We start from the raw sequence: 14163 nt of genomic DNA on the forward strand, positions 1-14163 counted from the left end.
CTTCCTCTGTGAATTATCCTTAGTTATATTGGTTTCAAGGACATCAGATGGGTTTCCCACCAAAATTATTTATGTACTTAGGTTCTTGTAATAGTTGGTGATTCCCATAAGAAATGTAGCATGCAGACTATAGCTGAAATTAAACCACTTCCCCTGGCACATTCCAGGTAGTTTTCTTCAGAGACCACAGATACTGGACCTATATTACCAATGAAGAGATTAATAAAAGATAAATGTTTTCAAAAGGTCTCTCCTTTTCCCTTCTTCAAATTAGATTATACAACTAGAATCTCTGAAATGTTTTATCTTCTTTTCAAAGATCCTTACTAATGCATTTTTCACTGTCTGTTCTGCCACAGGCCCTCAAATCCTGTTGATTGCAGTCTTCACCCTCACAGGAGCTGTGGTTCTTCTTCTGCTCATTGCTCTTCTGGTGCTGAGGTACCTACCACCACCTTTGTCTTGCTGTGCTCATCATCCAGAGAGCAGGGAGGGGAGAAGGAGAAGTCTGATGTTATCAATGATAATGTACATTCACAAGAAGTTCTTTAGATAGATCTAAGATCATGATGGCATTCTGCATCAAATACTACATCAAGGGTAGAATAGTATTGAGTGGACCAATTGGAAACAACTGAGCTCATATCTATCTCAGTTCTGTGACTGACTAGTTGTGTGGTTTTAGTGTATTATTACATGCTGCTTAATTTCAGTATCCTCTTCCAAACTGTCCTGAGAACTTGAAATAAAGTGTATATAGTGAGTACCATATAATAGGCATCCTACAGGTAGAAACAGCTATTCTGCTGTTTTATTGGTATTTTCTAGGAAATTTCAAAGTCTCTATGTTATATAGCGTTCAGGCTGGAAAAGTCTTTAGAAATCATCTACTTCAAACCTCCCATTTTAGCATGGGGAAAGAGACCCAGAAAACCAAATGGCTTGTCTGAAGTCACATCACCAGGTAGTTGTATGGACAAAACTAGCACTCAAGTCTTCTGACCATCAGTTTCATGGTTGTTCTACTCAGTTTGGACAGATAAAGTGCCCAGTACAATGTTAGAGACATAACTATATGTCTATACTCAGAAATATTTGTTGAATATATAAATGAATGAGAGAATACCATACTACCCTAATCTGTGTATGTTAAACACATACAACCTGACATTCTATTATATTGTCAGGATCACCCTCATTTCCTAACTGAACCAGACAACAATTTTTGTATCCCTTTGTATCACACACTTTGATCTGTATAGCACTTTCCTTTCTCATGAGAGAGTCCAGTTTGTTGTATGTCAGTTAAAGGTTTCTACAGGAAAGAAGTAGATTGTTCTGTTCAGTCTGAAGGCAGAACTTGACTCCTGTGACTCTTTGTTACCCCAAATTTGAGCTATATGTACACATATACAGTGTATGATAGCCATTTAGTTGAAGGTAACCAGAAACCAAAATTTGAGGAGAATAAAGCCAGTCAACAGCAAGGCCACAGATGTGGCTGTTGTCCTTCAGAAACCAAGTCCACCTTAAGATAGGGTGAAATCACAAGGTAAGAGACCATAACAGGTAGAGACAGGCAGAGACAGGCTTCTCAATGGCCAGAGCGACAGTGTGTCTGCAAGGAAACCTGGTAGACAGATGTTATTGTTATAGCTTTCTATTACAACTGCCTACACAAGAAAAGTAGTGAGTGATTTATGGTATCTTGTGATTCAATATGATTCATTTTGAATGGCACTTGCCTCTGTTGTGTCCCAAGAGTCTTTTGGAAGGCAGAGAGGAAAGCCTATAAGGCTACAGGCCTTCTTTGCCCCTGGTTTTAGGATCATAATCATTGGTCAATAATATGATATTTTAGGGATCCCTGGGTGGCTCAGCGGTTTGGCACCTGCCTTTGGCCCGGAGTGTGATCCTGGAGTCCCGGGATCGAGTCCTGCGTTGGGCTCCGGGTATGGAGCCTGCTTCTCCCTCCTCCTGTGTCTCTGCCTCTCTCTCTCTCTCTCTCTCAATCTCTCTCTCTCTCTCTCTGTCTGTCTATGATAAATAAATAAATAAATCTAAAAAATAATATGATATTTTATTTAATACAGGAATAGTCAGAGTTAGATGCAAGCATAGGAAGAAAAACAGTCATTTCTGCTTAGACGACATTAAGAAAGGCATCACAAATGACCTAAGAAGTTTGTCAAATAACCACAAGCAAAGATAAACTCAAGAAAAAATAGGTCAATGGAAACATTCAGATTCTAGAACTAGATACAGCAAGCATGAGAATTTGAAATATGCTAGAGGTGACATTTACAAGTCAATTGGGAAATGATGGTGGCACACTAGGCTTGCAGCATGGAAAAAATGAAATTAAAATCCTACCTGAAATCATACATAAATATAGAGTTCATTCTATATGGACAACAAATGGAATAAAGACTTAAATGTGAAATTCAAACTTCAAAACTTAGAAGAAATTAGTAGAAAAGGACTTTATTATCTCAAGTAGGAATATACTTCTCAGTTAATATAAAAAAATAAGTCATAGAAGAAACTAAATAAATGTGGCCATAACAAAAATGAAATGTTCTATACAACAAAGTTAAAATAAGCAATGAACTAGAAGAGAGTATTTGCAACTCAAAAGGACAAAAGATCTGTTTTACAGAATATAAAAGGAACTCATATAAATTATGACATATCGGCAAAACTATGAATGAATATATAACTATATATTCTATAAAATAGCTTGAAAGTATTTGAAAAGATATTGGATCTCTCTGTAATAAAAAGAAGAAACACAAAACAATAACTAAACACGATTTCACATACATCATAATGATAAAAAAAAAAGTTTAATAATACCAAATGTTAAGTATGGAAGAAATGAGAATTTTCATGTTGGGGAGGTTTAAGTGGTATAACCATTTTGGGAAGAGCTTGGTAGTACCTGTAAATTTTTAAGTGTTTCCTGTAACCCAAGAATTCTGCTTTATCTGTACTATCTGGAGGAAACACAAAAAAATTGACATTTTGAATGCCAAAATACCATGTTGCATTTTCTCTGTGCTTTTCTATTTTCTTTATATACATATTTCTTAAAGCCACAAATGCATAAGTAGAACTGGCTTGTTTAGGAATCTGGTGTATTCTCTGGTGGCTTAAAATTTAATATATTTTCTTTTCAAAACTATCCATTTTAAATTGTCTGTTTTTTCCTTACTCTTTCCATGTCATCAGTTGAAATTCTCTATAATAGTGAAGGGCTGCCTTAGTGAAGAACCTGAAAAAATGACATGGAAAGAAAGAAAGAAGAGAAAGAAAGGAAAAGATAAACAACCATCAGAAATCCTTAAAGCTGACCTAATGGTCAGCATTCATCAGTCTGGAAAACATGGAGTCACACCATTGGGCTAACATCTCTCACCACATACCTACCTGAGAATATCAGGGTTCTAAATTTCTCTTAGTGTTCAGAAGCTAAATGACATGAGTGTTAATAAAAATGTATTGACTGGTTCTATTCCTTTCACAGAAAATATAAAAAAGAATATGAACTTCGTCAGAAAAAATGGTCCCACATTCCTCCTGAAAATATCTTTCCTCTGGAGACCAATGAGACCAACCATATTAGCCTAAAGGTAAGGCAAACGTCACCTGTTGAAGAATGCTAGAGCTGATGCAACTTTCCAGGTATTTGACAAGACAGGTAGCATGGTTAAGAAATGGGCAGAGCAGGGATCATTTGCTTGAGAGTCTAAGACAGACATTTTCTAATTCTCTGCTTCCCATCTTTCCATTGATCCTACAGTGCCCTAAATGTCAGCTAGTTGATCAATGAACACTCCAATGGAGGCTGAGATTTGGTGCGTTACTCATTCTTTGCCTCTGACCCAGAAGGGAAATGCATATGGTGTGCATTTGTCATGAAAGCGGTGTATAAATGTGTGGAGCATTTAAGCTTACCTAAGCCTTGGCTACGACTCTGCCCATCCTAAGGATGTATGGCTTATCTTGCTCATTTCTGAAGAAAGAAGCCTCTGCTGACATTTGCATGCATTCTCCCTTAGCCAGGACATATAACGGCAGCCAGTAATAATCACTCCCCTTCAGGAGCCAAATCATCTAATCTGCAGTGCTCCTCACAAGGAATTCATGAGTTAAACTTTATCATAATTTTACTGATGAGAAAACCAAAGGATGTGGGGTTAGGGAACAGTGCAGGGTCATGCACAGCTTATGAGTAGGATTACTGCAAATAAGAAGAGCTGATACTTACTGAGCACTTCTCATGTGCCCGATGCATTGACCCGTTCCATCTTACCCCTAGCTCTGTGAGGTAACAGAGACTAGAACTTCAGGAACATGGCCAGTTTGAACCTAGTCTGTCTAACTGTGAAGTCTAGGATCCTAAAGCCTAGCACTCACTATATTCTTAAGAGTTTTTATACCAAAGAACACTAATAGAAGAGGGAGACCCAGAACCTCCACATGAAGGGATTATTGGGGTTCCTCAGCCTAGGGCCAAGTGAATAGGCTAGTGTGACTAGAGATGCCTCCCTGCCTAAAATCAGCAAAAGTAAAATTGCAGCCTGGGTCAGGTTTGTCGTTAGAGCCACGCTACCAGCTCTTGCGACTCCACCCAATTCCTGCATGTCGCACTCTAAGAGCTAGGATCCCCTCACCCTGTACTAGGGCTAGGTCTCCTTTGCCTCCAGTAATGCTCCTGCTCTAAATGACCCTCCTGTTTAACTGGGAATCTCACACATAAAACTGCTATTTGCAAAGACCACTCTATTTCAGGCAAGTGTCAGGATAAAATCCATCTTCTAGTAATTCACAGAAAGGTGCAAATGACCATAAGACTATTGGACTTCCTAAGGAAGAATGTTTGGACCTAAATGACTAATTGGCAGTACCCCAGGAAGGAGAGAGGACTCCTTCGCTCATCTCTAGAAGGAGTGAGTTCTCCTCCACCTCTGGTATGACACCAGGACGGGTTCCCATGTGGCTCACCTCTACACACATCCAGCCATGCCTCCGCTCCTCACAAACCTCCTCTACTACCTCAAATCCCACATTTCATATTCATTCTTTTTGATGAAGCCTAAAATAGTGTGTCTCTGCTTTCTTGAAATGTAAATATCCCTAGAAATGTAACCTATCCATCCTTCAACAGATAATATAGGCTGTTTACACATTATTTCATCAGATTAGCCACTCACCTGGCTAAGAAGTAAGTCTTTGGGACAATAGGCTTAAAGGAGGGGCTGTAGAGGTGATTTGGGGCATGGGGAGTCACAGTCACTCTGAGTTTCAAGGAGTCTGGGAAACAGTGGCAGGAACTGGGTATAAGGAGAGGTCTTCAGTGCTCCAATGGAGCAGGAAGAAAGCAAGGAGGTTAGCCACGGTCAGCCAGAGAGGGAGATGCTGCACCAGCCAGAGGGGGAGATGCTGCACCACCAGACAACAAGTAGTTCAAGTCTCAGATAGGAGCTGAAGGCAGAGAGATAAGGAAGCAAGCCCAAGGGACAGGATGAGAAAGAGTAGATCCCCGTACTAGAACAGAAAGGGGCAGAAGACCAAAGCAACCAGACAAGAAGAGAAATCAGGAAGGTCAGAGGGATGAGTAACAGATGAAAAAGATGATGAAGATGCAGATAACTCTTTTGAGGATAAAACACTTAAATTTGTGAGAAAATTTCACAAACTTTATGCATTTGATGCCCAGTATCTCTGTCAGTCAGAATTTCCCAGATAAAGTCCTGAGGTTCAAATGTTTAATGACCTGATTGAGGGCTCAGTAAAAAGAGAGACAAGGCAACAAGCTCAGATTTTGGCATGCCTGTATGTGACATTTAATGTCATTTAATCTGTATGTAGCCCATTTGTAAAATGAGAAGAGGGATAGAAGACACCTGACATTTATTAATCCACATAGTGCCAGGCATCATGCTTGGAATTCGATATAGTTTATTTTGCTCACATTTCAAAAGGTCCTATGAGGTAAGTTTTAACCAATATTATAATACATCACAGGTTTTTATCAGAACCAAATTAAAAGATGCAATAGTTCTCAATCTTTTTTCTGCCTTGAGACCATAACCCTGGCAGACCAAGAGCCATATGTAGCCTGCAGGGATGTGTATGTGTATGTATGTGCGAGTGTGTTGTGTTTCATTCAATATTTAACATCTTTTAAAATTAATTGCCAAATATAAACATTTGGAATGGCATAGGAAAATCCATATTACCAGCTTCTTTTGACAAATCAGATGATCTGGCAACTCTAAGCTGAACCCAGAGCTAGTGGGGCTGCCCCCTTAGAAACCCCACCCAGTGTCTTCACTTGCATTGCTAATCAGATCCTGAGGGGCGAGCTTGCAGCTCTAGAGCATAACAGGATTCCCTTGGAACACCTGTCTCTAGCTACAATGATTTCCAGCAAATGGGCCAGGAGAGAAGGAGGCAAAAGACATGCCTGGCTGATTTAGGCCATAGGAAGGGAGGAAGAGGGAGGAAGACCCAGAGGTAAGCATGAGAGGTTAGAAATCTGGAAAGAAGACCCTGGTGGAGAGAGAAGGTGAGTAGTGGTGGGGAAATACAAACCAATTGTCACAGTTTAGCCAGGAGCCTGCCCAGCATGCTGTGAGCCAACAGATATAACCCACCTGGCAGAGCGTCTCTGCGTTCGGCAGTAGATGGGACTCAATAGGAACTTTCTCTAATAATTAGCCTTTTCTTGTGCCAGATCGATGACGACAAGAGACGAGATACAATTCAGAGACTCCGACAATGCAAATACGACAAAAAGGTGACTTGTCTCCTCTGCCTCTTTGAACTCTCATTCGGGCCATGTTACAAGCCTTCTGCTCATCGTGGCCCTGGCTCTTGATGTTGACAGTGCAATGGTGCGGGCTGACCTGGGGCTGTTCTTGGAACTTTTCACAGGGATGGACAGAGGGTTATAAAACTCACAATCCTGGACATTGAAGGACAAATAGAATTTGTAAGAGGGGTAGCGGATAGGAAGGAAAAGGAGAAATAAAATAATTTGGAACAGTCCAAACTACCCAAGTATTATATTGTGGCTCACTGCAGTGGGAATACGACAATCCCGTATGGGGGTTTTGTATCTTCTTTCCTCCCTGGGCCTTCCCTTTTCATTTAGTCATTTTTCAAGAAACATTCAAACCTGAGCCTATGCCAGGCACTAGGTACCCAGGGTATAAATACCAATAAAAATAAAATAGTTTCACTCTTCTTGAGAACTTTACAGTATACAAGGAAGATAGACACACAACAAATTAAATAATTTATAATATGCATATAAGTGGTCATGCTACAGCATTCTCTCCTTAATTCAAATGATCTTTGCAGCGAGTGATTCTAAAGGATCTCAAGCACAATGATGGGAATTTCACCGAGAAACAGAAGATAGAATTGAACAAGGTATGTGTCTCTTACTTGAAATCCTTACATGAGAAATAGCTTCACTCCATTTTCCCTCAGCACTGAAGTCCCTAGTGGAGCCATATTTTATTGGGGATGGAGACCAAAAAAGCCCTCAGACCAAGAAGTGGGTGACTATACTTCTGTTTGTTGAGAATTCTACAAACGGGGGTTGAAGAGTGATGTTAGAACAAATCAGAAATCTCTTAGCATATCCTTGAAAATGGCCCTGATATTATTTGAGTGCAGTCAAAGGTTCATTTTCCAGTCTCCTTGCTGATAAAAGAAAAACTGTCAAGGAAGATGTAATGTCAGTAAGAAATGTACTGACATTTCAATGTATCAAGAACAATACATCTTCCCCAAGACCTAAAGCATGACATGTTTTATGAGCGTATTAATTTTTACTGTGGCACTTCTTTCTGCCTGACTTGCTTTATAAATAAACATGTTTTCTTAGTTGCTTCAGATTGACTATTACAACTTAACCAAGTTCTACGGCACAGTGAAGCTTGATACCATGATCTTTGGGGTGATCGAATACTGCGAGAGAGGATCCCTCCGGGTAAGGAAACATGATCATTTCCAATGTCCTAACTGGCCACCGTATGGGAAAAAAATACTTAGTAGAAATTTTAAGTGTTTATCCAGTAAAAGATCAGAGAATTATCCGGAAAAATTTGTGGATCCATATGCTTACCAACTAGATCACTTAGATTTTGTCAGTCTTATTACATCTCTACAAAAAGAAAAAAAAAAGAAAAAGCCAAAAACAGTCAGGAAGTCAAAGTATAGAATTGAAAAACCAGAGAACAGATGTGGAAAGTGAGTGATTACCTCTAATTTCATTTCATTTTACTTGCATACTTACTTTAGTATTAAGAAAATAATCGTCATTATGATAGCACCAAATAAGCATTAGAGAGTTGTCCATGAGTCCTGGTTCTGCTACATTTTAAATTCCTACCCTTTTCTCTTTTGGGAGAAATTGAGGATGGCCGAAGAGTTGCCAGATGCGGTCAGGCATTTTGGTTGAGCAAGTTCGAAGCAGAAAGAGAAAGTAAGACAGGGCTGAGCCAAGTTCTTGGAAAGAACAAAGCTTTAAGCTAGGAATATCAAATCACTGGGTAGTTCAGAAGGGCAGGTATATATAAGAACCATTTACATACAAGAAAGAAAGTCTGTTTCAAGCAGAAACAGGACTAGAATGGGGAAATGAGCAGGAGCAGGAAGGAATCCAGGATACTTGCATCGAACAGCATTGAAATATTTGCACCTCACCTTGAGCACTTTCTGGGCATATGTTTTTTTTTTTTTTTTTCTGGGCATATGTTTTGAGAGCTTTTCACCTTTTACATACCTTTGGGTAGAGTGACCATATAATTTATCAGGATACTTTGAGAAGGAAAGGGATACTATAACAATTATATTGGAACAACAGATATAATTTACAACTGGATCCAAGAAAAATGAATGTATGGTCACTGCCTTTGGGCTACTTTAGGACCTAGTTCCTTAATTTCCTTAAAAATAACCTCAATGCCCTTCCTCTAACAAAGCCAAAGTACTAAGATTGGGGGCAGCAGCAATTTCAAAGAAGTCCAAATATTCATAATACAATAAAATTTTAAAATAATAAAAAATTTAAATTAACTTCTTAGAATTTTTTTAAATAAGTTTCAATTTAAAAAAGAGAATAGTAGCTTTCAAAATATATAGCATACACTCAAATCTATCCTCAAGGAAAAAAATAATAGCCCTAAATGTTATTTTCAATTAAAAAATAATCTAAGTATTCAATGCAAAATTTAGAAGAATAACTATGGCCGAAGGAAAGGAAACTTATAAAGTTAAATTGTTATTAAAAAGATAGGATTTTAAAATGCATTCATGAGGCTTTTTTAATATAAAACATAAAAGCTTTGACATTGGCCCCAACAAATTCTTAATAGACACATCTCCAGGGGTAAGGGAAACAAAAACAAAAGTAAACTATTGGGACTTCATCAAAATAAAAAGTTTCAGCACAGTGAAGGAAACAAGGAGCAAAACTGAAAGGCAACCTACAGAATAGGAGAAGATATTTGCAAATGACATATCAGATAAAGGGCTAGTATCCAAAATCTATAAAGAACGTAGAAACCTCAACACCCAAAAGCAAATAATCCAGCTAAAAAATGGGTTAAAAACTGGGTGGCTCAGTGGTTGAGCATCTGCCTTGGGCTTGGGTTGTGATCCCAGGATCCTGAGGTTGAGTCCCCCATCAGGCTCTCTTCAGGGAGCTGATTTCTCCCTCTGCCTATGTCTCTGACTCTCTCGTGTCTCTCATGAATAAATAAATAAAATCTTTTTTAAAAACCTACAATGAGCTATCACCTCACACCAGTCAGAATGGTTAAAATGAACGACAGAAAAAACAACAGGGGCTGGCAAGGATACAGGGAAAGGGGAATCCTCTTACACTATTGGTGGGAATGCAAACTGAGGCAGCCACTCTGGAAAACAGTATGAAAGTTCCTCAAAAAGTTAAAAATAAAACTACCCTATGATCCATCGATTGCAGTACTAGGTATTTACCCAAAGGATACAAAAATACTAATTTGAAGAGATATATGCACCCTGATGTTTATAGCAGCATTACTAACAATAGCCAAATTATGGAAAAAGCCCAAATGTCCATTGACAGATGAATGGATAAAAAAGGTTTGGTACACACATGCACACACACACACACACACACACACACTGGAATATTACTCAGCCATTAAAAAGAATGAAATCTGTCATTTGCAATGACATAGATGGAACTACAGATTATTATGCTAAGTGAAATAAGTCAGTCAGAGAAAGACAAATACCATGATTTCAATCATATGTGGAATTTAAAAAACAAAACAAATGAACGTGGAAGGGACAAAAAAAAAGAGAGGAAAACCAGGAAACAGACTCTGAACTGTAGAGAACCAACTGATGGTTATCAAATGGGAGGTGGGTAGGGAATGGGTTAAACGGGTAATGGGGATTACGGAGGGTACATGTTTTGATGAACACTGGGTATTGTATGTAAATGTTGAATCAGTAAATTCCACACCTGAAACTAACATTATACTGTATGTTAACTAGCTGGAATTTAAATAAAAACTTGGAAGGAAAAAAAAATCATAAAAACCTCATACTTCTAATTAAAATTTTTAAAACAAAAATACACAGAAGTGGGAATAAAAAAGAAAGCTCTGAAAAATGTATTTTCAGTTGTGAAAGAATATTTTATGATTATTAAATTATAAAATATTAAAAGGAAAAATTTCAGAACCAATATAGTCATGAAAATTTGACTCAAAAAGTAAAAACTTAAATAGGACAATAATAATGCAAGAAATTATAATTTCCATTATAGAGAATGGCAGATTCAGTTTAATTCTTTAAAACTTCAAAAAATAATTCTCATTATCTACATAAATACTATTCGAATGTTAAATGAAAAATGAGCATCTTCTAAATTAATTTAATATTCAACAAGGCTAGCATAAAGTTGAGACTGAAATATAATTAAAGACTAACCACATTTATAAAATTAGATGAAAAAATTATAAATAAAATACTAGTAGCTCTAAGCCAGTTGTATATAAAAGGCATAATATAATCAGATATGGTTAATTCTGTGAAAGGAAAAAAATATTACTATAATGCATCATATCAAAAAGTCATAGAAAATTCATATGATCATTTTAATTGGTGTTGAAAAGTATCATTTAAATTGATGCTTATATAAAATAAATACAGTTTCCTAATAACAATTTGGGGCCTCTCAAAATTACAGAGCTTCTTTGATCTACAATGAGTTACATCCCCATAAAGCCATCATAAGTTGAAAATATCTTAAGTCAAAAGTGCATTTAGTACATCTAACCTACCAAACAGCCCAGCTTAGCCTGGCCCATGTTAAATATACTCAGAACATTTACGTTAGACTACAATTGGGAAAATCTTCTAACACAAAGCCTATTTATAACAAAGGGTTGAATATCTCATATAATATACTGACACTGTACTGAGAAACAAAAAACAGGATGGTTTTAAGTGTACTGGTTGTTTGCCCTTGTGAACGAGTGCCTGACTGGGGGCTGAGGCTCACTGCCTAGCATCATGAACTGCCAGCCCGGGAAAAGATCCAGATTCAAAATTCGAAATATTATCTCTACCAAATACATATCACTTTCACTTTCATGCCATTGTAAAGTAAAAAAACTTATAAGCTGGACCATCATAAGTCAGGCAGGGACCATCTATAGAAATGTTTTTCATATGAGAGCTAGACCAAATCTGATTAATTTGATTTCAGTGACATGAAATTTTAGAATACCAATTAACAGGGCCTACTCTAAGGGTTTCACATGGCTTTTTAATCCCTAAAATGCTCAATGTAGATAGTGTTTTGGCTCTCTGCCCTAAGGTAGGAAACCTCTATTATCAGAGTGGTCCTGGGCCCCCTTTCTGGCATTGCTTACCCATGTTGGAAGCAAACCACTCCTTTGTGTCTTGAATCGCAAAGCAAAGGCTGTGCCAGTGCAAACTTTATAGCGCTCTCCCTGACATAATCCCTTTAGGCTCCAATCCATGGTAAATCCCATTGGAACCTACTTTTGTAAGGAAACAAATGAACAAATTTTTCCCCAAATAAAAACAGTATGCTTCTCATCTTATAAATATACAAAAATGTTGGCTAACCTTATTAGGAACAATTGATTCATTTATGCAACAAATATTTATGAGCCATCTATATATGCCAGACAGTGTTCTAGATATTGCAGATAATGACAAAAACTATCATGGTTTACATTTTTATAGGAAGAAGAGATAATAAATAAAAATATAAAACATGCCAGGTGCTAAGGGAAAGAATTACTTTAGAGTCCGTCTGTTCATAATTTCCCTCTCTTAACCTGGCCTGGTACCCACAGCCAAGCGAGCCTTATGTGAAATGATTGGTGACTTTGGATCCTTCTTTGGAAATCATGATTGCAGAGCCTGAGTTAAAACCAAAGGTCAAATGGGGCTTTTTCCCAAAACAGGAAACTATTGTTAGGTTGTTACAGTTTTACTATGAAGAATAATAATTAACGGGCAGCCCAGGTGGCTCAGGGCAGCCCGGGTGGCTCAGCAGTTTAGCACCGCCTTCAGCCCAGGGCATGATTCTGGAGACCCGGAATCGAGTCCCACATCAGGCTCCTTGCATGGAGCCTGCTTCTCCCTCTGCCTGTGTCTCTGCCTCTCTCTCTTTCTCTCTCTCTCTCTCTCTGTGTGTATCTCTCATGAATAAATAAATAAAATCTTTAAAAAAAAAAGAATGATTACTAGCTTAGCTAAAACCCTGTATCTTGATAAAACCATCATCATATTAAAATGGTGAATTCAAAATTCTAGGTGATACAATTCATACAAAATATAAGAACTTGCTCTTTTGGACAGAGGACTTGGTAAACGTAAAGCAAACAGGGCTGTAAGTCAATGGATGCAACTGATCATAAAACGTAAACCTAAGGAAGGGATTCCCCAATAGCAAATTTTGGTTTAAACACACAAGTGTAATTTCTTTTGTTTTTCTAAGATTTTATTTATGAGAAAGAGAGAGAGAGAAGGAGAAAAAGGAGAAGGAGGAACAGAGGGAGAAGCAGACTCCCTGCTAAGCAGGGAGCCCAATGCAGGCTTGATCCCAGGACCCTGGAATCATGACCTGAGCTGAAGGCAGTTAACTGACTGAGCTACACAGGCACTTCCCACACTAGTGTAATTTCAATGAACTGGAATCTGCAGCCCAGCCACCTGTGAATCAGGCTGACAGCTCATGCTCCAGGCAGGTGTCTGCTCATTCCTTTACCCCTGGCTGGTGGAAGAACCGGGATTTGAGGGACTATGGGCATCTCCTGTGCATTTTTTTGCAGTGAGAGCCCCCTGATATTTCATAGGAAGGAAAAGAAATGCATGTTCAGGAAAACCAGGACAACAGAGTGTCATTTTGTTTCTGAGCCCTAGGACCTGTCATTAGATCACTATTGGCCTGTAATCATCTCTCCATAGTATCCCTCCTCGCAACAACTTCTTCCTTTTCTTTTTCTACTGTTCAGGAAGTTTTAAATGACACCATTTCCTACCCTGATGGTACATTCATGGATTGGGAGTTTAAGATCTCGGTCTTGTATGACATTGCTAAGGTAAGAGACCTGCAAACACAAAAGGCATTTATGAAAATTAAACATTGGAAAACAGATCTAGCAGGCTTTCAACTTCTCTGAGCATTGGTTTCTTCATCTGTAAAATGATAATAAAAATAGTGCCTGTTCAGAGGGTTGTTGTGAGGATTTTGTAAATAATGCATGTGCTTCATATGATGCTTGGTACAAATAAATGTTCGATATACAAACTTCATTATTATATTTTCTCTATGCTGAGTATGGGGCACACATTTTTGTAGACTTGCTGGAAAGCAAAATCATATTAACTGCAGGCAAGACAACCATCTTCAACTTTTTACAAGAAAAGATATGGCAGGCAACCCTCTGGCGCGAGGCAATAATGAATTTGAACATGTATATTCCCAGATAGGATATGAAAAGGAAGTGGATACCAGTGACCAGGACCTCATTCAATAATGAAGAAAAGTCAGTTCCAAGATTGAGCTGTTTGATACAGTCTCAAATCACCTGAAAGTCATCTAGGATT

The 14163-nt window shown here is 38.1% G+C and overlaps 1 protein-coding gene and 1 long non-coding RNA gene across 3 annotated transcripts in view; one reads left to right on the top strand and one right to left on the bottom strand.

The window, feature by feature from the left end:
• The window catches only part of GUCY2C (guanylate cyclase 2C), a 72472-nt gene that overhangs the window by 34986 nt on the left and 23323 nt on the right, over positions 1-14163 (top strand). For both annotated transcript variants that reach the window (XM_077870996.1, XM_077870995.1), the window contains exons 11-16: positions 360-441; positions 3527-3632; positions 6743-6805; positions 7372-7443; positions 7904-8008; positions 13569-13655. In XM_077870996.1, the coding sequence (XP_077727122.1) occupies positions 360-441; positions 3527-3632; positions 6743-6805; positions 7372-7443; positions 7904-8008; positions 13569-13655 (515 nt within the window). The remainder of the gene's footprint in view (positions 1-359; positions 442-3526; positions 3633-6742; positions 6806-7371; positions 7444-7903; positions 8009-13568; positions 13656-14163) is intronic.
• LOC144297187 (uncharacterized) overlaps positions 1-14163 on the bottom strand; it is a 68272-nt gene that overhangs the window by 29420 nt on the left and 24689 nt on the right. The window lies entirely within an intron of this gene.

This window comes from Canis aureus, chromosome 25 (genome assembly GCF_053574225.1).
Source record: "Canis aureus isolate CA01 chromosome 25, VMU_Caureus_v.1.0, whole genome shotgun sequence".
In the NCBI taxonomy this organism is placed as follows: domain Eukaryota; kingdom Metazoa; phylum Chordata; class Mammalia; order Carnivora; family Canidae; genus Canis; species Canis aureus.